Raw genomic sequence first — 26,435 nt, forward strand, 5'->3', positions numbered from 1 at the left:
TTTACCCTTGACATATGCAGTTTAGAAATTAGTTTCAGCAAGGCAGCTTTACTCCCGTCTCCGTAGCTGTTTTGTGTGTGCCTAACTGCTTATGACAGCCACTCTGCTTTTTGCTGCCCTGTGAGACCCGACACTTTAGAGAAACATTTCCTATCAAAAGGAAAAAGCAGTCATTGAGAACTAGTAAGATATCTGGTTAATTCTTTTTTTTTTTAATAAATTTATTTAATTTATTTATTGGCTGCGTTGGGTCTTCATTGCTGCACACAGGCTTTCTCTAGTTGCTGCGAGCGGGGGCTACTGTTCATTGTGGTGCGCAGGCTCCTCATTGCCGTGGCTTCTCTTGTTGTGGAGCATGGGCCCTAGGCGCGTGGGCTTCAATAGTTGCAGCACTTGGGCTCAGCAGTTGTGGCTCACGGGCTCTAGAGCACAGGCTCAATAGTTGTGGCGCACGGGCTTGATTGCTCCGTGGCATGTGGAATCTTCCCAGGGCAGGGCTCGAACCCATGTCCCCTGCATTGGTAGGCGGATTCTTAACCACTGAGCCACCTAGGAAGTCCGATATCTGGTTAATTCTTAAGCAGTTTGTTTTGTTCTCGGTTAGAAGGCCTGGAGTTACTTAGAGTGAAGAGAAGACAAAGGCAAGACAGATCAGCTTTCAAATACCTGCCGCCCCAGCAGCTCTCTCTGGCACAGCATGCGGCCAGGGTGTCCGGAGGCAGGACCGACAGACTCACCTGTGACAGGCAGTGGGGTTTGGGGTGGACGTTTTGCAGGTTCGTAGAAAAATCAATAGCCCTTGAAGTACTTTATCTGCACCCATCCTGTCCTTCATCTCTCGTTTCAGGGGCAGAGGTTTCCTGCCTGTCCCAGGCCATCCCTGTGTCTCTGATCTTGCCACATCTCTCTGTTTCCTTGGGACGTTGTTAGGTCATGTGCTCACGTTGCCGTTTCCTGTCCCCTCGCCGACCTTTGACCCTCACTGTTTCCCACTTGGAGCATCAGCACTTTCGTGGAAACAACAGCACCCGTCCTTCCACGTGTCCCCCTGTCATCCACTTGCGTCTCGGTTCCTTTGTGACCAAGTCCTGTCCCACAGCAGCCAGCAGGCCTGCTCTCCAGGGAGAGCCCACTTTTAACAGTCTGGTGTGAATCCTGACGTTCTAATGCCTGTATAAATATATACTATATATTCCTTGAAAACATCATATATGCATAATTTAATACAGATGGGATCTCCCGTACATGCTATTCTGCACGCATGTGCGTACACACACACACCCCCACACCCACCCCCATGATGCGGGGTGCAGCCGGGCTTCTTGGAATCGACACTGCTGCTCTGGGCCTAGGCTTCAGCTATTCCTCAGCCTACAAAAGAATATTCAATGAAATACCCCCTTCCCTCCCTCCCCCATCCCCCATCCCCCATGAAGTCAGGGAATGACACACGGGACATTTCAAGGTTCCTGTCCTTTACCTGGGTGTTGATACCTTTTATTTCAACATTACAAAAACAAGGTTTTTTGTTTTTGTGTTTTTTTTAGCCCAGGAACCCATGCACTTCCGTTCCCCTCTTTGTTCCTTGTAGAACCTTCTAGAAAGACTCGTGTATTTACAGTAGGTAACTGGTGTTTTCCTGCACGCACAAGTCTGTCCGTTGCTTGCTTCTCTTGGTGTCTGTCTGTCTGTCTGTCTTTCTTTCTTAAATATTTACTTATTTGGCTGCATCTGGTCCTAGTTGCGGCACGTGGGAGGGCTCTAGAGGGCGCAGGCCTATTGCCCCATGGCATGTGGGATCTTAGTTGCCTGACGAGGGATCGAACCCAGCCCCCCCCCCCCACGGGAAGGTGGCTTCCCAACCTCCAGGCCACCAGGGGAGTCTCCTCGTTGGCCTTCTTGATGTGCGTTCCTGTCGGTCCGTAGAGCTGCTTCCTTCTGTCTTGTGGCTCCCCTGTGTGTCTCTGTTGGTGGGCACTGTTCCCAGCTTACTGTTACAGACCGCTCTGTCACTTCCACGCCGTGTGTGCCTCACCTGCACATGGCCTTTCGCATGTTGATAAGTATGTCCGCCGAGTAGAAGTCCGGACATGGGGTTGGTGGCAGGTCACGTGATCTGTGCTTATGCAGTTATTTGGGGTGTCTCCGAGCCCCACCTGGTGGGACCCCCTCAGCCTGTGTGAGCGCCTGTCTGCGTCCCTCCCCTTGTGTGGGGAGTCGAGGTCCCGCCCCACCGCTGCCGGCACTCAGGCGAGGAACCCTGCTCCTGCAGGGATGTGTTTTGCTGCACTCTCCATGTCCTTTGCCCCTCTCTGTTGGGTTGTTGATCTTTTCTTGATTTTTTTTTTAGGAGCTCTTTAACTTTCAAGGAAATTGTCCTTTTGTCTTTGGGGGAAGTTGCAGGTATTTGTTTTCCTGGTTTGGGGTTTTTTTTCCAAAAGACTTTGCTGTGCAGTTTGGGTTTTGTTTTTTGGTTTTTTTTTTTTAATGTCATTTTTGTCCGTCTCATATGGCTTCTGAGTGTTGTGTGATAATTAGAAATGTGCTATACATTATGCGTTGTGCATGTTACTGTGCATACACATAGACTGCGCTCATATATGCGTCATGCATTATACATGATAACCATTCCCTGTGCTGTCTTCGTACAAAACTTGTGTGGTTTCTCAATTTACATTTAACAGATCCATCTGCAATTTATTTGGTCTAAGGTACAAAGCTAGTTTTATATTTTCCAGATGACAACCTAGTTGTCCCAGTGCCATGTGTTGAATAATGCACCCTTCCCGTCTCAGATTTGAAATGCTGCCCGTTACCGAGTGGCGCGTTTCCCGTGTATGTTTCGGTTTACTTCTAGACTGTCTACTGGGTCTCACTGATGTCTTTATCTTGGTGACCTCTTATTTGCCAGGTTCATTGGATACTTTTTAGCCCTTATCCTTCTCATCTCTCATTTGTTCTGTGGGTTCCCTGTGGCAGTGGAATTCCCCAGGGGACAGTGTTTTGTTTTGTTTTTTTTAAACAAATGTGGCTGCTGAGATGCTGGGTTAAAGGGTCTGGGTGGGGCCTGGTCAGCTGCCACCTAGGAGCCGCGGCCCCCCCCCCCCCCCCCCCCCCCCACTGCTGACTCCCTCCTGCTTCTGTGAGCATTTGATTTTCGTTTCCCTCCTGCTTTCCTGCCCTTTTGATGATGGTATTCCTCAGACTCCTCTCCTCGTTTCTCTTCCGCTGTTACTTTATAAGTCATGACATTTTCAGCTGTGATTTTGCCACTCTGGCTAATTACCCCCAAATCTCTAACCAACTGGGACTGAGCTACAGCTGGATATTCCAGGGAGCTCAGTGTGTCCAGAGGCAAGGTCCTCTTTTCCCATCCTTGACCGCTGCGCCCTTGTCCCGATACCCCAGCCAGGAGCCCAGGCTGTTCATGTAGTCTCCCTGCTTCCTCATCTCCAACCAGCTGTTACCAGGCCCTAAATATCTGCATAGATCCATTGTTCTCCATCCACATGGCCACAGCCCGGGTCAGCATTCTTCGTGTCTGTCTGTCCCTCTCTCCCTCCCCCACCACCTCTCCCTAACACACTTGGCATGATGGTTACGTATGTGGGACACCTTCTTGTAGATGGATTTTGGGTGATTTATGAGGGAGTCAGGGCACAGATTAAAGTTGCCTTCTGGGAACAAGCATGGTCCTAGCCACACGCGGCTCCACTTCATCTGGAGGCAAGCAGCAGGCTGGAACGTGAGTGACAACCTCCTTTTAGAATTAACTGATGCCATTGTTTTAAGTCTACAAGAGACAACTTTTATAACTTCACCCTTGTTTTTTGATTAAATTTAAAACAGAAACTTTGGTACCTTAACTCCTCTTAGAAATAACAGTGACACGTTCAGGTGCTGACCTTAACCTGGTTCTACTCTAGCATCACACCTAATAGTCTCCATGGCCTGGGTGTATGTACCGTAACACCCCGTAGTCTCCCTGGGCCCACTCTTAGCCTCTAATAGCAGTTCCCGAGGTGTCACGGGAATGTTCCTGAAGGTACCTGTAGGAGTGTTCCGCTCTGGCGTGTTCGCATGGTGTGCTTTGTCCTCGTGATGTGCGTGTGGCCTGGCTGTACTCAGCGCTGTCTGCCCTTACATTCCTCCTGTTCACTGTGCTCCCTCTCTCCGCCGAGCCTTTGCAGGTGCTTTCTCTCAGAGGGGACACCTGCTACCTGGGGCACCCGAACCCCCACTTCTTGGCTCGCCTATTAAATAAGCCTTCTTCTGGCTCCTTCTGTCCTAGCCTTTACCATACTGTATTAGATTTCTTTAGATTTTTGTCACCAAACTTTGACTTATTGGAGGGCAGAGACTGTGTGTTTGTCTTTCAGTCCCTGCCATCTCGTAGGGGCTGTGTGCTGAGCGTCTGTGAAAACCCAGTGGAAGGGATACTTGGTGTTTATGAAAGGCCACACCGGTGAAAACCTTTTCTTCTTAGCGCTTGTGTTTTCTGTGGCCCTGTTAGTACATCTGTTACCAGCTCACACTCCCCATAGCCTTTACCCAGTGGCTGTTTCTCCTACGCATTACACAGCTGTAGATCCTAGTGAATTTCAATATCCGTATCCTACTTTCTTATTTTTCAAAAGCTGGATTGAAGAAGTTTCTGTTGGAAGAAACTCTCTGAACGTGATGGTTTGGCTTTATATTATCCTGTGACAAAACCAGATTTATGGGCAAGTACACCGAGAGCTGGGGAGGGGGTGAGAGCTGTGGACAGAGCATATGGTCTTACGGTGCTCTGGTGGGCTTGTCACCTGTGGAGCTGTGACGTGGAGCAGGTCTTCTTGGAGAGGTGCTTGTCCCTCTAAAAGTAAGACTGTTTGATTATATTCCTTTAATGTTTGCAAAATTGTAAATCATGGTAATCCTAGATTGTTAGTGTGCGATAGAATGGCAGTAAGTCAAGTGATTGTTACCTTCCCAGTTGTTTGTTTATATTTCTTTTATGCTTTAAACATTGACATCAGATTCATTATAAGGAAGGAGCGTTATAGCATCATTTCCTAATTATTTGGGACTTTTACATAAGAACTTCAATAGAATTACTAGAAAGAAATTGCATCCTCAATTTTCTTACTGATTCACAGTGACTCTAATTAAAATATGTATATGTAGCAACTACTACTAGAAATATTATAGTCTAGACTAGAAAAAATAACTTTGAAAAAGGAGGAGAATTAATTTATGGGGAAGAAAAACAGTCCCTTCTCCCTTCACGTTTGGGCATTTTAATAAAAATTAAAAGCTTGGGAATCATGGTAACAACCTAGCTATAATAAAGTTAATTAAATTAGTGAGATACTTTGAAAGTACTGGCTGTTGAGGCTGTGTGGGAAGCTCGGCGTGGTGTGCGAACTCCACCTGGACACAGTTGCGTATTAAAATACTCTTCGGAACTCCGCACTTCCCTGTGGGGACTCTGCTCCTGTCGCCCGCTTTCTGACAGAGTATGTTTCTTGCATGTGTACCTCACAGTGTGGAACTTTTCTGAAAACGCTTATTTGTGTGGGTTTTTTCCTTTCCTTTAAAGACGACGAATGAAGCTCATGAACCAGTGTGCTGTTCATAGTGGTATCAGGGAGGCTGATTTACCAGTCACAATGATGTTTTCCTTTCAGAATTATCAATAAAGAGATGAGGAGAGGACCGGCAGCCAGCAAGAGGGGTGTGCACCCTGTGTGGGGCGTCAGGTGGCCTCCCCCGCGGCCCTGCGAGGGGACACCATCCCGTCCCCTTGCTGGCAGCCAGGAGACACACCAGGGGTGAACGGTGGGTAGCGTCAGAGGTGACATGAGTAAGGGGCTGTTTGTGGTACGTGATGCCAAAATTATGTTAAAAGTGCTTTTTTGTTGTTGTTACTTCATCATTAAAAGTGAGAGGAAAACCTGAGGACTGTGAGGTGAGAAGAAGAGGAGGCTGCGCCCTGTGGCTGGTGGAACAGGAAGTGGGCGGCATTGGCAGCTGTGTGCACTGCGGGCACCCGGCCACCTCTGGGCGGCTCTGATTGCTCCTTGGAACCTTTGTCGTAGTGATGTGATTCCTCTCCCAGCCGCCCCACCCCTGGTCACTCATTTTATTTTATTTTATTTATTTACTTTTTGTCTGCATTAGGTCTTTGTTGCTGCACATGGGCTTCCTCTAGTTGTGGTGAGCGGGGGCTACTCTTCATTGCGGTGCTAGGGCTTCTCATTGCGGTGGCTTCTCTTGTTGAGGAGCACGGGCTCTAGGTACACAGGCTTCAGTAGTTGTGGCTTGGGGGCTCTAGAGCGCAGGCTCAGTAGTTGTGGAACACGGGCTCAATAGTTGTGGCTCATGGACTCTAGAGCACAGGCTCAGTAGTTGTGGCGCCCGGGCTTAGTTGCTCTGTGGCATGTGGGATCTTCCTGGATCAGAGATCGAACCCGTGTCCCCTGCATTGGCAGGGGGATTCTCAACCACTGCACCACCAGGGAAGCCCACTCATTTTTATTCACTCAGTAACCTTTCGTTGACAGCCGTCCATGTTACAGCTCAGTGTGTGTGTAGTTTAGTTTAAAGGTAAAACTTGCGTTTAGCGCCGTGCACACTTTTCTTTTGTGTTTTAACCATTTTTTTTAAAATTGAAGTACAGTTAATGGACAATGTTGTATTAGTTTCAGGTGTACAGCACAGTGACTCAGTTATACGTACATATTTCTCTATATGTACATATCTCTGTTCTTTTTCAGGTTCTTTCCCATTATAGGTTATTACAAGGTAATGCATATAACTCCCTGTGCTATACAGTAGGTCCTTGTTGCTAACCTATTTTGTGTATAATAGTGTGCATATGTTAATCCCAAACTCCTAATGTATCTACCCTGCACGCCCCCCCCACCCGCATCCCTTTTGGTAAACATAAGTTTGTTTTCTTTGTCTCTGAGTCTGTTTATATTTTATAAAAATAAGTTTATTTGTATCATCCTTTTAGATCCCACATATAAGTGATATCATATGATATTTGTCTTTCTCTGGCTGACTTGCTGCATTTAGTATGATCATCTCCAGGTCCATCTGTGTTGCTGCAAATGACATTATTTCATTGTTTTTTTAGTAGCATTCCAGTGTATACACGTACCACAACTTCTTTACCCATTCCTCTGTCAGTGGACATTTGGGTTGCTTTCATGTCTTGACGATTGTAAATAGTGCTGCTGTGAACATTGGGGTGCGTGTATCTTTTCAAATTAGAGTTTTCATCTTTTCTGGGTATATGCCCAGCAGTGGAATTGTTGGATCATATTGTAATTCTATTTTTAGTTTTTTAAGGAACCTCCATACTGTTTTCCATAGTGGTTATACCAGCTTACGTCCCACCAGCAGTGTAGGAGGGTTCCCTTTTCTCTACACCTTCTCCAGCATTTGTTATTTGTAGACTTTTTGATGATGGCCATTCTGACCAGCGTGAGGTGGTACCTAATTGTAGTTTTGATTTGCATTTCTCTAATAATTAGTGATATTGAGCATCTTTTCATGCGCCTGTTGGCCATATGTATGTCTTCTTTGGAGAAATGCTTATTTAGGTCTTCTGCCTGTTTTTTGATTGGGTTGTTTGCTTTTTGGATATTAAGCTATATAAGCTGTTTGTATATTTTGGAAATTAATCCCTTATTGGTCGCATCATTTGCAAATTTTTTTTTCCATTCCATATGTTGTCTTTTCATTTTGTTTATGGTTTTCTTTGCTGTGTAAAAGCGTTTAAGTTTAATTAGGTCCCATTTGTTTATTTTTGTTTTTATTTCATTACTCTAGGAGATGGATCAAAACAAATATTGCTGCGATTTATGTCAAAGAGCGTTCTGCCTATGTTTTCCTCTAGCAGTTTTATAGTATCTGGTCTTACACTTAGGTCTTTAATCCATTTTGAGTTTATTTTTGTATATGGTGTTAGAGAGTGTTCTAATTTCATTCTTTTACCTGTAGCTATCCAGTTTTCCCAGCAGCACATATTGAAGAGACTGTCTTTTCTCCAATGTATAGTCTTGCCTCCTTTGTCATAGATTAATTTGCCATAGATGTATGGGTTTATTTCTTGGCTTTCTATCTTGTTGCATTGATCTATATGTCTATTTTTGTGCCAGTGCCATACTGTTTTGATTACTGTAGCTTTGTAGTATAGTCTGAGGTCAGAGAGCGTGATTCCTCCAGCACCATTCTTTCTCAAGGTTGTTTTGGCTATTGGGGGGTCTTTTCTGCTTCCGTACAGATTAAAAATGTTTTGTTCTAGTTCTGTGAAAAATGACATTGGTAATTTGATAGGGATTGCATTGAATCTGTAGGTTGCCTTGGGTAGTGTGGTCATTTTAACAATTATGATTCTTCCAATCCAAGAACATGGTATATCTTTCCATCTGTGTCTACTTCAGTTTCTTTCATCTTAGAACTTTCAGAGTACAGGTCTTTTGCTTCCTTAGGTAGGTTTATTCCTAGGTATTTTATTCTTTGTGATATGATGGTAAATGGGGTTGTTTCCTTAATTTCTCTTTCTGATATTTCATTTTTCATGTATAGAAATGCAACATATTTCTGTGTATTAATTTTGTATCCAACAACTTTACCAAATTCACTTATAATCTGTAGCAGTTTCCTGGTAGCATCTTTAGAATTTTCTGTGTATAGCATCTGCAAAGAGTGAAGTTTTACTTCTTTTCCAATTTGGATTCCTTTATTTCTTTTTTGTCTCTGGTTGCCATGGCTAGAACTTCCAAAACTACGTTGAATAAAAGTGGCGAGAGTGGACATCCTTGTCTTATTCCTAATCTTAGAGGAAATGCTTTTAGCTTTTCACTGTTGAGTATGGCATATATGGTCTTTATTATGTGGTCCCTCTGTGCCCACTTTCTGAAGAGTTTTTATCGTAAATGGATGTTGAATTTTATCAAAACCTTTTTCTGCATCTTTTGAGATGATAATATGGTTCTTATTCCTCACTTTGTTAACATGATGTATCATGGAATACACACATTTTAAGTGTATTATGTGAGCGTTTATTTTTCACCATTTGAGTTTTGGTAAATGCATGAACCCCCACCAAGATATAGAACATTACTGTCACCCCAGAAAATTGCCTCATTCTGTTTTGAGTTTCCCACTTTTACCACCACCAAACCCTGCCTCCTACCTTCTACCTCTTGCTTTTTTTCTTTTTTTTTTTTCTCTTCTACTTTTACCCCCACCATTGATTAGTTCCGCCTTTTCTAGAACTTCGTTTAAGTGGACTTATAGATTCCATTTGAGCTATGGGCTTGCCTCGTTGCATATTTTTAGTGGCTGATCTATGGATTACTAAAGTTTCGTAGTCTGCATTTCTGGGGTTCAGGAGGAGTAGAAGAATCTTGCAGTTGTACCCATAAACTTCCTCTGTCCTTCATGCTGTGGTTAAATATGTATTGCTTCTACATATGCTGTTTAGCCCTACAATGTATTTTTTGCTTTAATAGGAAGGTATTTTTTAATTAAAATAAAATACAGTCTTTTATATTTACCGCACGTATTTGCCATGTCTTACAGAAGACCCAGTTTGCTACCATATCCCTTCAGGTTGGAAATCTTTTCTTCAGCATGTTTTGGAGTGTGGGTCTGATGGCAAGAAATTCTCTTTGTTTTCTTTTATCCAAAAATGTTTTGTTTTGGCCTGTGTTGTTGAAGGCTGTTTTCACTGGAAGCAGGATTCTTTGTTGACTGGTCTTTTTCTTTAAGCATTTACAGGAGTTAAGACATGTCTTCTGGCCATCATTCATTTGTTGTTCTGTATCCAGAGTGCTGTTTTCCTGTGGCTGGTTTCAAAATCATCTCTGGCTTTGGTGTTGGAGCAGCTTGAGCGTGATGTGTGTTGTTTTCTGGACTTTATCTTGTTTGGTGCTCTTTGAACGTACTGGATCTGAAAATTTATGTCTTTACTAAATTGGGGAAATTTTCAGCCATAATTTCTCCATAGTTTCTCCTGTCTCCATCTCTCTCTCCTTCTGGGACTCCAGCTGCAGGTATGTTAAACCTTTTGGTATTATTCCACAGGTCCTGGAGGCGTTGTTCCTTTTTTTTTCCCCAAAATATTTTTCTCTCCCTGTGTTTTGGATCGGACACTTTATGTCGCTCTGTCTTGAAATTCACTGAGTCTTCTGTTAATTCCAAACTGCTGCTAAACCCACCCAGCGGACTTTTAAATTCAGAAATAGCATTTTTTTGTTCTAGAATTTCCATTAAGTTTTTTTGTTATTTTAGGACAATGTTTTAGAGCAGTTTAAGGTTCACAGAAAAATGGATGATAATCACCTAAAGTCTGCGCTTACATCAGGGTTCACGCTTGCCTGGTGTGTCTGACAAGTGTGTGAGGACGTGTGTCCACTGTTACAGGACGGCGGAGCGTTTTGCTCTTTCTGCAGAGTGTTTCCATTGTCATTACCACCCTCTGTGCTCCACCTGTTCTTCCCTCCCCAGTCCCAGCCACTCAGCTTCTTACTGTCTCCATAGTTTTGCCTTTTCCAGAATGTTGTATGGTTGGAATCAGATGGGCTTCTTCACTTAGTAACATGCATTTAAGCTTCCTCCATGTCTTTTTGTGGCTGGATAGCTCATTGCTCTTCCGAGCTGAATTATCCACAGTTCATTGTCTGGAAGTTCACAGTTTATTTATCCACTCACCTTCTGAAGGACATTGGTTGCTTCCTGAATTTCCATTTTGAAAAACAGTTTCTGTTTCTCTCCTGAGACCCCCTCTTGGTCCATACACCGTGGGCATGTTTTCCTTCACGCCCTGAGCCTCGCCTCATTACAGCAGCCGCTTCGCCCGCCTCTGGTCCCAGCTACACTTGTCCTGCGCCTGCTCTGCCCTCCCCTCCCCTCCCCTCCCCTCCCCTCCCCTCCCCTCCCCTCCCCTCCCCTCCGTGTAGGTCTGGTTTCCATTTCTTTACTATCTAGTAATTATGGATTGCTTCTTGGACTTTGTGAATGAGGCATTGTAGGAGTGCTGGCTTTTCTTCTGCCCTCCTGAAGGGTGTAGGTGCCGCGTTGTGTTTGGTGCGGGAGGCCTGGCTGGGCTACCCAGACCCCCTCCTGCTGCCCACTGGCTGCTGCGCTCTGTGCAGCTGACGGGTCTCCGGGTGACTGCTGGGGGCCTGCCTGTGGCGCCTGGTTCAGGGCTCATGCGGAGATGTGGGCGGGAGGCGTGCAGGAGTTGGTGTTCTCCTTCTGGGCGCTCTCCTTTCAGGGTCCCCCTCGTATCCCAGCCGCTGGAGCCCACTGGATGCCCATGTCTGGTTTTCCGAGTTGGTGAGGCTTGGGGCTCTGCCTGAGCTTCAGCTCGCTTCCCTCTGGTGAGGGCTGGGCCTGCCGGGCAGGAGCTCCCCCGTGCCCATCTCACCTGCAAGCAGAGACCTCCCCCGGGTTTCTCCTGTGTTGGGTGGTGCCGGCTCATTGTTGTGTATACTTTATCCACAGTTCATGCTTACCTGCAAAACATTGCTCTGACTGCTTAGCCGTTACTGAATGGAGAACCACCTGCGCTTTGTAATCCGAGTGTTGTGGTCGGTACGGACCATGTGTTTAAGGAGTAAAGCTCCCCAGGGCAGTGTGGCTGTGAAGGAGCGCGTCACACTCAGGGTGACGTTTGTCACGGTGAAGAGGTAGGTTCCCGACAGAGGCAGAGAAACGGGCTGGCCCAGAGCCTTGAGGGTAGAGTGCCCTTTGGAGACTGCTGGTGAGATGCTTGTTTACGTGTTCCGGCGTTCAGGGTGCAGAGGAGGGTCTGCTGTGGGAGAGGGCAGGCTCGGCGCTCATCCCACGTGCCTCTTATGTACAGGGGCTGCTGACGTCTACTGCTGGAAGGTGCTGCTCTGTGAGGTTCACCTCAGGTGCTTAAGTGTTACATCAAGAACCAAAATGGTCGACTCCGGCCGTCGCCGCCGCCGCCGGGGGGAGGAGGGCCATGATCCAAAGGAACCAGAACAGTTGAGAAAACTGTTTATTGGTGGTCTGAGCTTTGAAACTACAGATGATAGCTTAAGAGAACATTTTGAGAAATGGGGCACACTTACAGATTGTGTGGTGATGAGAGACCCCCAAACAAAACGTTCCAGGGGCTTTGGTTTTGTGACTTACTCTTGTGTTGAAGAGGTGGATGCAGCAATGTGTGCTCGACCACACAAGGTTGATGGGCGTGTAGTGGAACCAAAGAGAGCTGTTTCTAGAGAGGATTCTGTAAAGCCTGGTGCCCATCTAACAGTGAAGAAAATTTTTGTTGGTGGTATTAAAGAAGATACAGAAGAATATAATTTGAGAGACTACTTTGAAAAGTATGGCAAGATTGAAACCATAGAAGTTATGGAAGACAGGCAGAGTGGAAAAAAGAGAGGATTTGCTTTTGTAACTTTTGATGATCATGATACAGTTGATAAAATTGTTGTTCAGAAATACCACACTATTAATGGGCATAATTGTGAAGTGAAAAAGGCCCTTTCTAAACAAGAGATGCAATCTGCTGGATCACAAAGAGGTCGTGGAGGTGGATCTGACAACTTTATGGGTCGTGGAGGAAACTTTGGAGGTGGAGGAGGTAACTTTGGCCGTGGTGGAAACTTTGGTGGGAGAGGAGGCTATGGTGGTGGAGGTGGTGGCAGTAGAGGTAGTTATGGAGGAGGTGATGGTGGATATAATGGATTTGGAGGTGATGGTGGCAACTATGGCGGTGGACCTGGTTATAGTAGTAGAGGAGGCTATGGTGGTGGTGGACCAGGATATGGAAACCAAGGTGGTGGATATGGTGGTGGTGGTGGAGGATATGATGGTTACAATGAAGGAGGAAATTTTGGAGGTAACTATGGTGGTGGTGGGAACTATAATGATTTTGGAAATTATAGTGGACAACAGCAATCAAATTATGGACCCATGAAGGGGGGCAGTTTTGGTGGAAGAAGCTCGGGCAGTCCCTATGGTGGCGGTTATGGATCTGGTGGTGGAAGTGGTGGATATGGTAGCAGAAGGTTCTAAAAACTCAGAAGAAAAGGGCTACAGTTCTTAGCAGGAGAGAGAGCGAGGAGTTGTCAGGAAAGCTGCAGGTTACTTTGAGACAGTCGTCCCAAATGCATTAGAGGAACTGTAAAAATCTGCCACAGGAGGAACGATGATCCATAGTCAGAAAAGTTACTGCAGCTTAAACAGGAAACCCTTCTTGTTCAGGACTGTCATAGCCACAGTTTGCAAAAAGTGCAGCTATTGATTAATGCAATGTAGTGTCAATTAGATGTACATTCCTGAGGTCTTTTATCTGTTGTAGCTTTGTCTTTTTCTTTTTCTTTTCATTACATCAGGTATATTGCCCTGTAAATTGTGGTAGTGGTACCAGGAATAAAAAATTAAGGAATAAAAAAAAAAAAAAAAAAAAAAAAAAAAGAACCAAAATGGTGGGACTTCCTAGGTGGCGCAGTGGTTAAGAATCCGCCTGCCAGTGCAGGGGACAGGTTTGATCCCTGCCCCAGGAAAATACCACATGGCGCGGAGCAACTAAGCCAGTGTACCACAACTACTGAGCCTGTGCTCTAGAGCCCGTGAGCCACAACTGTTGAGCACAAGCGCCACAATTACTGAAGCCCACGCTCCTAGAGCCCTTGCTCCGCAGCAAGGGAAGCCACACCACAATGAGGAGCCCCTGCACCACAACGAAGAGGAGCCCCCGCTCACTGCAACTAGAGAAAGCCTGTGTGCAGCAACGAAGGCCCAACACAGCCAATAAATAAATAAATAAATTTTAAAAAAAAAGGTCATTAGAGCCCAGTTTACTTATTATGAGTAGACATTGAGCCAGGTTTTCAAAGAAAACCCCCTGATTTGAGCAGACTTCTGGCCACAGTGTGCACGACGGCAATACTGTGCGTTGTATGCCCTTGCCGTCCGAAGTCCTGGGGTAAAAACAACCTGTGGCAGGTGCCTTATCTGCTTTCTTTGGCTGTGACATCCACAGAAAGAAACTCCACCTGAAGTTGGTGTTGCTGTGCAGAGGGAGGGGACTGAAGGCTGCATCTCCCAGCGGTTTCCACTGGTACCCCTGTCACGTGATGTAGGCTTTTCCTGAAGGAGAGGAACTGTCTTCCTGAATGTATTTTGCATTCAGACAGTGTTGTCTTCAGTTTGTTGAGATCTGGTCCACCCGGCTGGGCCTTTGGAACTTGTGTGTTTACTAATGCTCCTGTGCAAGCCCTTGTCACTGTGTCCCCACTGCTAACATTGCACCTTTCTCTTGCAACCACTGTGTTTAATACTCCCCCGCCCCCACCTTAAATTTGCTCCCTGTTATCTGCTCAGCTCTAGGAGCTGGACGCTGGTGGCTCCTGCTAGGTGACAGGCTCCAAGCGCCCTTCCCCACCTCCGGGCTCTGGTGTAATCGCCGGCTGCAGGGTGGCCTGGAGCTGAACTTCTGAGCGTCCCAGTGTGCACAGTGGGGCTGGGTGCGTAGGGGCTGCAGCTCTCTGACAGCTGCTCCTGAAGACCTTGGTTTTAGAGTCTCTTTGCTGGAATGCATCTAGTTACGCACTTGGTACCTTGCACTAAGATTTTTGAGCAGTAATAGTTTTTTCTCCCTTCGTTTCTCTTTTTTAATGAGCTGAGTTCTAGGGTAAGAAATATTAAAAGGAATGTTTTTATGTGGAAAACGGTTTTTGGTTAGCCCTGGCTTCCGCTTGTCCTAAGTCAGCAAATAGCTTTCACTATTAAACTATCTATTTTCTTGTTCTGGTTTTTAGAGACACATAATCACTATTTTAGTAAAATGCTTACAAATCACTTTTCTTTTTGATTTTATGTATTTTTTTTCCATTGACTTAGAAATATTTAACATGTTATTCTTTCCAGTATAGAGGTGGTCCTTGGAAAACAAGTTGAAAATCAGGGCCTGTGTAGATGCTGGAGTTGATGCTTGTGCTTGAGGGTCCCTGGCATTCGTGAGCTTTGGCCAGGGAGGCCTTCCTGTTCCTCAGGGCCCCACCTGTTCCTGCTCCCTAAAGCCGTCCCTGCAGGTGTGTGCTTGGCTGGCTCCGCGTCCTGTGAGGCCTCCGCTCGGCCGTTCTTCCCGGTCCCCGAGCTTCCTGTCCGGTCGGTGCTGCTCAGCACCTCCGACAGCTCCCAGAGAGCGCCCGGCCTGGGGAGATGGGACAGCCATGCAAGAGATGAGCAGCTGCGGTTTTGGAAGTTGCTTCTGTTTGACTTTTTCATGTTGTTCACATCTTGTAGGAAGGTGTTCTCATTTCGACTTAGTATCTCTTTTTTCCTAGTGGTGATTGTTCCTTGCAAAAAAATTGAAAAACAGAAAAATATATTTTTAATCACTCAGATAATAAATACTATTAAAATTATGGTGTATTTTCTTCTTTTTTCAGTGCCTGTGATATATGTATCCACATAATTTATATTACAAATTCATATATCTAAGTGAATGTTCCCCATGCCTTTCATTTTCTGAAATTATTTTTAAAGGCTGCATAATATTTAATCATATGGATGTAAGTTTATTTCCATACTTAAATATTAATCTTGCTGGATATTTATGTCATTTATTTTTACTCTTTTTTTTTTTTTTTTTTTGACCATGCCATGTGGTTTGTGGGATCTTAGTTCTGCCACCAGGGATTGAACCTGTGTCCTCAGTGGTGAAAGCTCAGAGTCCTAACCACTGGACCACCAGGGGATTTCCTGGTTTTGTTCTTCTAAGGCTAAGATGAACCTTCTTGCACACAAGCCTTTGTATCACTGGTTATATTCCTAGGGTAGATTCCTCCTAGCAGGATTAGCGTGTCCAAAGGTACGGATGTGATAACAGTTTGTTACACACAGCTAATTGCTGTCAAGACAGTTGCGCTGATTTGCACTTGCTGGTTGGGGATGAGGTTATGTGACATCATGAGCATTGACTCGTACAGGCATTTATTTACCTGTATTTGCAGTGTAGTGATTGCTTGTCACGAAAGAGTCCATCTGTAGGTGGAGTGTCTATTTAGAGGAGAAGGCAGCCCCCACATTCCAAGGGACGGGGACGCAGAAACTGTGGGGCTGTGTGGATCTCGTCCCTGGGCGTGGTCAGCGGCAAGCTTTGCGTGCTCCACTCGGGCTTGGGCAGTGGGGTGGAGCACAGACCCTGCCCCTGGATTCGTGGCTGCCCAGGGGAGCCTCTCTGCGGGACCTCGTGGGCATGTGTCCCTTCCACGTGTTCTCACAGCACCACATGTTGGCGCTTGAGCCTGTGTAATTGCCTGCTCGGCTGGCCGGCACGCCCCACGGTCGTAGCGACAGCTGGCATTTCACTGGGTCCTGACTGTTTCCAGCACACTAACTACTTTAAATGCTTTTCATTTAATTCTCACAAAAACCCCATGAGGTAGGTGCAGTGGAGGAAGCTGAACGTTTGTCAGACAGAGTCTTGGCCGTGGTGGCATGGTTGGCGGGGCCGCGACTGTGGAGCTCAAGCCATGTATGAGATGGGGTCAAGGGGGTCCTGGCCCAGGGCACAGCCGGGGCAAAGGCCTCCCGGCAGGTCCTGGCTGTCGGTCCCACACCTGATGGCTCATTGGATGGAGCGGAGGGGAGTCCTGGGGGATGTCGGGGCCGTGGGAGAGGCTGGCTGTGAAGGTGGAAAGGGAGGTGAGCTGGGCCAGCGGCACGTCAGGTGTCATTTAGAAACAGAGCGGCTGCTTGCAGGAAAGGGGACTTTGAACCTAATGGGAAACATCCGTCAAGGTTGAGCTGGGCTCTGCAGCTGGCGAGCGTCTTCTCAGCGCCCTCCCAGAGCAGCGGAGGCGGCCCCGGGGACGGCGACGGGGGGAGTCTTCATGCCCGTGTCCGTCAGGCTGCTGCCTGGGCTCGGCTTGTGAGTGTGAGTCAGAGAGCGCTTGAGCAGCACTGTGTAGGTCACGTGGGGCAAATTAACGTAACCAAAAATAACCCCACAACAGCATTTCTGGGAAATGCAAGTGAAGACCGCTTTCAATGTAAACAAAGTAAAGATAAAGGCTTGGTTGGAAAAAGTGAACGTTTGGAAAACTAGGAAGAAATGCTTTGGGGAAAAAGTACCAAGGAAAACAAATATTTTTTTCCGGGAGTTACAGTTTTAAAGACTTTTCTTTCGTGTATGTATGTCAGATGCATACATTCCGATGGGTAACTCACAGATTTTCCCTTTCTGTTCGTAGCCACGGCAGATGGACCAACACCCTGTAGCTTTTCCTGTGAATCCAGGGAAGGCACCCACTGCTCTCTGCTGGGGACAGCCGGACCTCTGGACATGGGGCCCTGGGCGCTTCATGCACAAAAGAAAAGAACCACACTAGTGTCCTGGCCCCAGTTCAGAAATCCTGGCTGACCTGGGGGGTGGGTGGGGGTGTAACCGGTGTTGGCACGCGCTCTTCCAGCGCCCCAGGGCTCTGCTGGCAGTCAGGGCCGGGAGCCCCGCGTCCGTCTGCCTCCCCTGCCTCCCCAGCTGAGTTCTCCAGCCGCAGCATGAAGCAGGGGGGCTGGAGCGCACTCTGGTCCACTCCTGCATCCCCCTCCCCACAGGCTGAGCGTCTGGAGGACGGCGTTCATTCTGCTCTGGCCGTCCGGGCTGCTGTGGGGTGGGCAGGGGCATGCGCGTCTCTGCTTGGGGTGAAGAGGTTCCCACTGGCCAGCAGGGCGGTGCTCCCTTGTCGGTTAAGACAACCCGGCTACTCTCTCCTTAGAACCAGGACTTAGGGTTACTCACCAAGGCCTGAGAGAGCCCGGGGGCTCCTAGGGGTCACCTGGGGAGATGTGCTGCTGTTACGCTTCGTGTGTGGTTGAAACTGTTAACCTCCTGAATTGTTTCCCAAAGTAATATTTACTGTTTGGAATTTAAAATCTTGCTCTTTGAGTCGTTACTTGTGCTGTTAGTGCTAGATCTTATTTACTGAGAGAACTTCATTTCTGGAATACTCTGACCATTGGATGATAAAAGAAACGTTGCCATACCTAAAGGAAACAGTCCAATTTAGTTAAATTATAAATAATTCAAAATGTAACTGTCTTGATAACAGCTTGGTAAATGTTACCAAATGAATTGACTTTCTGGAGAAGTACTGGATGAGGAGGACTGAGGATTTCTTTCCTTGAGTTACCTAAACTTGCAGGTGACCAGACCTGCGGTGAGTTCGTGTCCTTGCGCGGCACTGTGCACGGGGTGGGGGGCCTTCCTGGGCCAGAGGCTCACCGGTGGGAGCAGGCGGAGCGTGCTGTGTGCGGCCTGGTCTCGCTGCAGTTCCGTCTGCACAGGCTGGGTGTCCACCCCGGGCCAGGCCTTGACACACAGGGGATGGGTCTGCGTTGGCGCCCTCCTGCTGTCCAGGTAACAAGGTGAACCAGGGACTGTGAAGGCCAGAGAGCTTTCTGAGTCGGGTCAGGGCTGGGAGCAGGAGTCGTGTTCCTCTTTTCCCCAAACCTTCTCCTTTGCTGAGCATGAGCGTGGTGGTTCTCCATCTTTTAAAACGCACCTCTTTTGATAAAGTTTAAAATCTTAACTTTACTGTCCTTTGAAATGTTGGCATACATTAAACTGTGACTGTGACGATGTTAAAACACTGGTCGTTTTTATCCTTCTGAGTCCTACAAGGAATATATTCGGCTATAACATCTCATCATTGGGGGAGGAAAGAAAGTTACTGCACCCTCCCCAGCCTGCCCAAGAAAGCCTCCTCCCCTCTCCTGAGGTCACGGTGGTTACGAGGTTGCCGTGTGCTTCCGGGCCCTGCCTGCTTATTTACACACGGACATGTTCACGGTAAACCTAAGACGGGGGAGGGGGTGCGGAACAGTCCTCCTGGAGGGTTTGGACCCTTGGTGTAGGCTGGACTTCGTTGCCAGGGCAGAGTAGGGGTCTGTGGGCGGCCGTCCTGTATTTACTGGTCTCTGTCCGCCGCCTAAGGTGTTTTCAGTGTCTTACTATCATAGATGCTGCAGGAAATGCCCCCCCATCCTTCTCACGTGTAAGTGCTTTGTATGACAAATTCCCAGAAATGGGATTGTAATGTAATTTTAGAATATGCTATTTTAAAGTGTACCCTCAAATAGATTCAGTTGTATTCTTTTTTAGTCGGCTGCCTTGGGTCTTTGTTGCTGCACCCAGGCTTTCTCTAGTTGTGAAGAGCAGGGTCTACTCTTCCTTGCGGAGCACAGCCTCTAAGCGCACAGGCTTCAGGAGTTGCAGTGCGCGGGCTCGGTAGCTATGGCTCGCTGGCTCTAGAGCGCAGGCTCAGGAGTTGTGGTGCACAGGATTAGCTCTTCTGCCGCTTGTGGGATCTTCCTGGATTAGGGCTCGAACCCATGTCCCCTGCATTGGCAGGCAGATTCTTAACCACTGCGCCACCAGGGAAGTCCCCAGTTGTATTCTGTTCTTTACTGTGTGTGTGTTTTTTTTTTAGAGCATTTCATTATTTTTTTCCCAAGATTTATAGGACATTGTTAAGTCCTGCTGTGTAATTAATTTTATAGGAAACTATATGATTTTTATTTTATTGGCATATAGTTGTTTTACAGTGTTAGGAAAACTGTATGATTTGAAGAAAAAGAAAATCAGGTTTTAGGGACTTCTGGGTGGTGCAGTGGTTAAGAATCCGCCTGCCAATGCAGGGGACACGGGTTTGAGCCCTGCTCCAGGAAGATCCCATATGCCGCAGTGCAGCTAAGCCCATGCACCGCAACTGTTGAGCCCATGTGCTGCAACTACTGAAGCCCACGCGCCTAGAGTCTGTGCTCCACAACAAGAGAAGCCACCGCAATGAGGAGCCCACGCACCACAATGAAGAGTAGCCCCCACTCACTGCAACTAGAGAAAGCCCGTGTGCAGCAACAAAGACCCAACACAGCCAATAAAAATAAATAAATCCAATAAAGAAATAAATTAATTTAAAAAAATCATGTTTTGCCTCAGATGTAGGTATATGATTTGTGACGGCTTGTTTAAGACACGATTTGCTCAAACTTAGAATGTTTTTAAATTTCCGTGGTGAGGAATGGATTGGTAAAATTTTTGTCTTTTGCCAGAAGAGCTTATAGTTACACTAGTAATACACATTTTTTGTTTTTTAATTTTATTTTTTTATTTATTTATTATTTTTTGAGGGGTACACCAAGTTCAATCATCTGTTTTTATACACATATCCCCATATTCCCTCCCTTCCTTGACTCCCCCCCACCTCGAGTCCCCCCAGTAATACACGTTTTATAGAAAAATTTGAAGCTACAGTAAATATAAATGACTTTTAAATAAAAATGAAAGTTCCATACTACGTGGAAGAAAGAAGATGATTCTGTTTTGTCCCCTCAGGTCACTCCCAGGACGGAGACCCCCGTCAGCAGTGTCAGTAACAGCTTGGAGAATGCCCTGCACACATCCGCACATTCCACGGAGGAGTCGCTGCCCAAGAGGCCTGGAGGGAAACACTCCAGAGGTGAGCCCATCGGTCCGGAGGGTCCAGGGAGGGCGCGTGGGTGTGGGAAGGAGAGGTTTGCCATGACACGTGGTTAAACGCTTCCAGATCTTTTGGAAATGCTCGTCTTAGTAAGGTGTATTTTTTTGTCTAAATTCTGCAAGTTGTGCACTAATATATCTTGGCTATAAAAGTCTCACATCTTGATGTTTATTAAGGGGAAGAAAGTGAAAGTTGTTGCCCCCCACCCCACCCCCCACCGCCGCCCCCAGCGCAGTGCGCCCTGAGCTGCAGGGCGGCGCCATGGGTGCCGTGCTCTGTGCAGCAACCAGACGTTCCCTCTGCCCTGACGTGCCGCCACCGGCCACATGTGCCTCCTGAGCCTGGGAAGTGTGGTGCGTGCGACTGAGGCCCTGGGCCCTTAGTTTTGTTTCATTGCAGTTGCACTAGCTCAGCGTGGACAGTGCAGCTCTGGGGATGGCTCGGAACGTCTGGCAGAAGGCCGGGTCTCCCTGGTTCTCAAACGTCTGGCTTCGTGTAGCCACACTAGACAGGGTCAGGCCGGCTGTGCCCTGGCCAGCAGTGCAGGGTGCGGGGCTCGCTGGGAAAGAGACGGGGCTGCTCCCGGCCTCCTGCTCTAGAGCGGCGCGGGTGCCGGCAGTGCCCGCGTCCTCACGGCTGCGGGCCCGGAAACACGTCTAGTGGGAGGACGGTTGCCCTGCTAGCAGCCCGGGGAGCGCACGGTTGGCTCCTCTCCGGCTCCACGAGGGGGTCCGTCGTTCTGAACACGCGACAGGGCCTCAGTTCCCAGGTGGCTGGTTGTCACTCACTCGCACAGAGGTGCTGCTTTCTTGTACGCGTTGTCCTTCCTCTGTCCCCAGCCTGTCCTGCTCCCTTGCAATGTTAAGGGAAGGGCCTCTCCTTCACCGTTGTGCTTTTTCCTGTAGGCACAGTTGTCATGACCCCTCGTTCCTGTTCTTTAATGTAGTTGCCAGTTGAACTGCTGTGTCTGTCTCTCTCTCTGGGGCGCCTGGGTGCGCTGAGTTGCAGGGAGGCAGAACTGCGGTAGGACCGTTACTGTCTGTCTCAGACCTCAGAATCCTTAGAAAATACAGTCAGCCAGACCATGCTGAGTGTCTCCAGTATCCTCCAGCCGGTGGTCACGGGGAATGATCATCTCCATCAGCAGGTTAACTTGGTTTTATTGTTCACACTTTGCCCAATACCCTGTTACTGCTCTTGGGAAAGTCTGAAGCCACTCTGAGTGTTATTAAAGTTTTCTTGCTGTCTTTTCTGTATCCCACTTCTGTTTTGGATTGTCCCTGCTTCTTAGAAGTCCTCAGTGACACAGTTTAACTTATAAAGACATCAGACTTTTGTATTTCTTCAGTGTTAAAGCTCAGGGGACAGTAGTAAGGACAGTCTGAAACCCTGACTGCTCTTGTCAGGTGGCGTCCAAGCTTGTTACGTACACGAACCCGCCTGGTCTTCCTGAGAACCTGTGGGTCTCGGGCATAACCTGGTCCATCCTAACAGCAGTCCCCATTTCACAGACAGGAGAGCTGAGTCGCAGATCAGCAGCATTCCTAAGATAAGCTGGGGTCCCAACCCTGAGGTCCTAACACTGTGTTAGACAGAAGAGAACAGAAAAGGAAACTCAAGTAGACATGAAGTGAAAGCCTTACCTTTTTCTCTGTACGATCGACTGTGAAGATTTTCAGGTACAGGCTTCCTTGGGAAGCCGCTTGGCAGTTTGTGGAAGCCTGCCAGGTGATGCCACGGTTCTCTGGAGCAAGCTGGTGCTCATTTTGTTCAGGGATTAAATAACTGTGCCCAAGGTCACAGAGCTGGAAGGTGTCACATTTCAAACAGCCCATCTGACTGCAGAGCACCCGGGCTTCGCTTGCCCTGCCGAGTGGGTTGTGGGCCGGCCCATCTGCCCTGGCCTCCTGTCACCCGTCTCTGTCTCTGCTGAACTTCCTCAGGCTTGGGCGCTGTCATACCTGGGCCTTGACCGCCACGTCACTCTGCCCGACGGGCCCTCTCCTTGGAGGTCTGGCCCCACAGCATTGCTGTGAACTGTGTCATTCTTCTGTCACTTAGGGATGCTGCTGTGCCTCATGCGTACGAAGGCGGAATAAAACGTTTGCCGTAATACGTAAATAAGTGAACTCCTCAGGCCCCTCAGTTCAAGCCACATCACTGACCATTCAGATGGAATATGTGTCCATTTTCTGCTTTTGCTACTGCAGAGATGTCTTTTATCAGCTTTATGTGTTCTGAATCATGTGCTGCTTTTGTTTCTATCTCTGTTTCTGGAGAACTAACAAATCACATTAATGCAAGGGAGCTAGATGGTAGGAAATCAATGAAAAGTAAATTATAGAGTTCTTAAATATAACATGGCCTAAAAAGATGTAGGAAAGAGGATCAGTTTAGTCAGCATAGTTGTGAATGTTCAAATTTTAACAACAGTTAAAAGAAGCAATGTTTTAAAAAATTATTCCCATTAACACAGACAACTCAATGAAAGGGAGAAAGTAAACTGATATTTTAGGAATATCATGATTTAGCTGAGACTTTTAAGAATACGGTTTTTCAAGTTTTAGATGAAAACTAGTGATCAATAATAAAATTTTACAGCTGGAGGCATCTTAAATATTATTCTGGTTCAGTTTCTTTAAGTATGAAGACTGAGTTCTGTTGTATAAAACTTGAGAGAAGGTATTGTTCTAGAAAATGATTGTTTTTCATCTTTTCCCCCACTCATGAATAATACCCTCTTCACTGTGCCTTCTTTTAGCATAGTTTTGGTATTTTCAAATTGGTTTCTTGTTATACTGGGCATACAGAATTAAGCCATTTAATAAAGATACATTGAAATCAACTAAAACACATAATTGGCAGAAAACTGCCAACCACCCAGTTTTTTCCAGAAGACTTTAGGGTAGAAAGGGAAAATGTTTCCCAAGACTGCCTCGTCCTTGACAAGTATTAAAGCCATCATCTCTGGTGTCTGGTTCTCTCAGTACGAACTGGCCATCAGCTCGTGGAGATCATTTGAAGGCACTTGGCAGCAAAGGTGGCCCTTAGGCTGTGACGGTTTTAACAGGAGCTCCCCAGGCTCCTGTTAAAGGGTAGGTCAGGGGAGTGTGTTCCTGGTCCTGGCGGTGTGGCTGCGGGAAATCGTCAGTGACTCTGCCAGACCCCCCTCGGCCTTTCAAGACGCTTACCTGGGCTGTTACTACAGCGCCTTTTACGGTCTCTTCTACACAAATGTCCCTCCTTCCTTTTTCATTAGTGTTCTGGTTTTTAAGTTAGGCATTGATCCAATTACAAAAATGGTAGTTCATTGCAGTTACACATCTTATTGAAGGCTGTGTGCTCTCACTTGAAAGATTTGAGAATTCCTAGTGTACCTCTTGAATAAGAAAAGAAGAAAAGTTTGAACACACGTAATTTTAAAAGGAAACAGCGCACCGTTCTGCTCTTTGCGTCTCCAGTGAGAGCAGGCTGGTGGCCACGAGTCCCTGGGGCGCAGCCCCGGAGCCTCTGCACAGTCTGGACCCCGGGGAGGCCCCCGTCCTTCCTGGCCCTGTAGCACTCTTCCCTCTGTGCCCGTTGGGTGTCCGGGTCTTTCCAGTTGGTGTTAACCCTGTCTCTGGCTCTGTTCTCTCCCTGCAGGTGATGGTTTGCTCTCCAGTCCCTCAAGCTGACACAAGTTTGCTGACACTTTTCAGAAAGTAGTGGGACTCCCTGTGTGACAGTTAGGTGACAGGCTCGCAAGGGTGGCAGGAGGGAAGGGGCCGCTTTATCTACCAGTAGACTTTAAGTGGGTTGTCAACAAATGTGTATGCATAGAGGTAAACACTTTAAAATTATGAAACCGCATTACAGAAATTTACCAGTAACTACGTGTAATTCCACCACCAACACAATAAACCCTATTGTTTTTTATAATTTATTTTTAGTTTGTCTGTCTTTTACATTTTAAACAACTATAATCATGTTGTACGTATGGTTTATAATTTTCCAAGTAATATTATAAGCATTTTTCATGTTTTTATTTTTATAAACATAGTCTTTAATAGTTCCAAAATTGAGAGTGTGCTTACACATCTTTGAAGCCCAATTAAACACCCCTCAACCTACCCCTTGACCTAGCCACTGTCACCGCTCTCATCTGCTACAGAAATCCGTCTGCATGTCCCCCACCCCAAGCAGGCCATTCCCCCACCCTCAGAGCCCTGTGTGGCCACAGGGGGGCGATATCAAGAGAAAAGCAGCAGAACTTGTTGGATGTGGCCGTGTGTTTGGTCCAGAGCCGTCCTGGCGGTGCCGGGGCTGCAGGCAGCTCCCTGCAGGGGGCTGATGGGGTGGACACAGAGTACCGCATCGGGTGGGCTGGTGGTTTTGAAGAGGTCTCACAAACATTTCAGTCCTGTGGTCCAAAATGCCTCTTTTATTTGAAAACAGCTGAGTAACATTCATCTGCTTTTCACATTTTCCTGTCCAGATATGAGTCACTTCCCGCTTTCAGTCCAGTTGGGTTTTTTGCTTTTTACTTTTTTTCATAAATCCTAATATTCAGTCCTGAAACTTTTAGGCACACGTTGGTGTTCTGTGGCCTGGGAAAACACCAAATACGTTTTTCTGTGTTCATTGACTTTGTATATTCTATTGTTTAAAAAAGTAAAGGATCTGGATTAGAGTGAGGTCATTGTGGGTAAGTTTTTAAAAATAGTGATTGGGAAAACATGAGAGCTGTTTATTTGCCGACAATCAGACTGGGGAAGTCAGACAGGAAGAGTGAGTAGTTTCACTGAGCGAGGTCGAGCAGTGCACAACTGCTAAATGCAGTGTTTTCTTTGTTATGCCAGAAAGGAAACAAACATTCTTTTTTTTTTTTTTTTTTTTTTTAAGAGTAATTCCTTCCTGTGAGATGCTATTTTAAGCCTAAAACACTCTAAACCAAATGGATGCTAGTGTCTCCAAGACCCACATTAACCCTGATGCAACTTTATAAAATTAGGAGACTCATGAGAGAAGGATTCAGGGCGTGAAGGGTCGTCTCCCGAGCTGACCAACCTCTTTGGGTACGAGAGCCCATCTGCGGTGCCGATTGCTGTGTGCCCAGCCCTGGAATGTGGCCCGGGACACAGCAGGAGCTCTGTAAGACGAGTTGGTGAATGAACGGTTGTTGGTTTAGGGCATGGGTTGGCACATTTTTTTCTGCAAAGATCCAGATAGTTAGTGTTTCTGGCTTTGAGAAGCGTGTGGAGTCTGGTAGCACTGCTGGGCTCTGCCGGCGTGGGGTGGAGAGTGTCCACTGACAGTATGTCGGCCCACGTTGTGGCTGTGCGTCCTGGAGACTGTTTACACAGACAGACAGGCCGAGGGCATCCTGCAGCCCGCCTGCCCTGGCTTAGAACAGCGCCGCCCAGTAGAACTCCCTGTGATGACGGGGCTTCTGTGTCTGCTGCAGAATGGTGGCAGCTAGCCACGTGTGGCTGTCAAGGGCTTACAGTGTGGTTAGTGCAACCAAGGAATGAGATTTTTAATTTTATTCAGTTGTGATTAATACCCGTTTAAGTGGTCCCATGTGGTCAGTGGCTGCAGTAGTGGGCAGTGCAGGGTTAGAACCTTCCCCAAAGCCTGGTGCACAGAGCTGTTCCTTGTTCTCTGGGGTGCTCAGACATGTTAGGGGAGGAGAGAGTTCTGTGACCAAAGAAATTGAGGAATTGCGGTTAATAAAAGTAGATTTATTTGTTGCAGGACTTCTCAGAGCCTTTAACATGCGAATGTACGTGGGCAGTCTACAAAAAGGAATTTCTCAGATTTTCCCTCCAATCTTTTGACTACAAAGCTTTCTGGGGGTGGCCCTGAATGTCTTAGAGAACTGTGGTGGTGTGGCAGACCAGGAGATTGGGTGTCTGCAGAAAGTGTAAC

General features: G+C 47.0%; 2 protein-coding genes across 2 annotated transcripts in view; both read left to right on the forward strand.

The window, feature by feature from the left end:
- ZCCHC14 (zinc finger CCHC-type containing 14) overlaps positions 1 to 26,435 on the forward strand; it is a 57,494-nt gene that overhangs the window by 6,193 nt on the left and 24,866 nt on the right. The window contains exon 2 of the mRNA XM_057713423.1: positions 20,384 to 20,507. Within this exon, the coding sequence (XP_057569406.1) occupies positions 20,384 to 20,507 (124 nt within the window). The remainder of the gene's footprint in view (positions 1 to 20,383; positions 20,508 to 26,435) is intronic.
- Positions 11,932 to 13,416, forward strand: LOC130839301 (heterogeneous nuclear ribonucleoprotein A3-like). Its single transcript, XM_057713446.1, has one exon. The coding sequence runs from the start codon at positions 11,947 to 11,949 to the stop codon at positions 13,051 to 13,053; it is 1,107 nt and encodes a 368-aa protein (XP_057569429.1). The 5' UTR covers positions 11,932 to 11,946; the 3' UTR covers positions 13,054 to 13,416.

Source organism: Hippopotamus amphibius, chromosome 16, assembly GCF_030028045.1.
Source record: "Hippopotamus amphibius kiboko isolate mHipAmp2 chromosome 16, mHipAmp2.hap2, whole genome shotgun sequence".
In the NCBI taxonomy this organism is placed as follows: Eukaryota; Metazoa; Chordata; class Mammalia; order Artiodactyla; family Hippopotamidae; genus Hippopotamus; species Hippopotamus amphibius.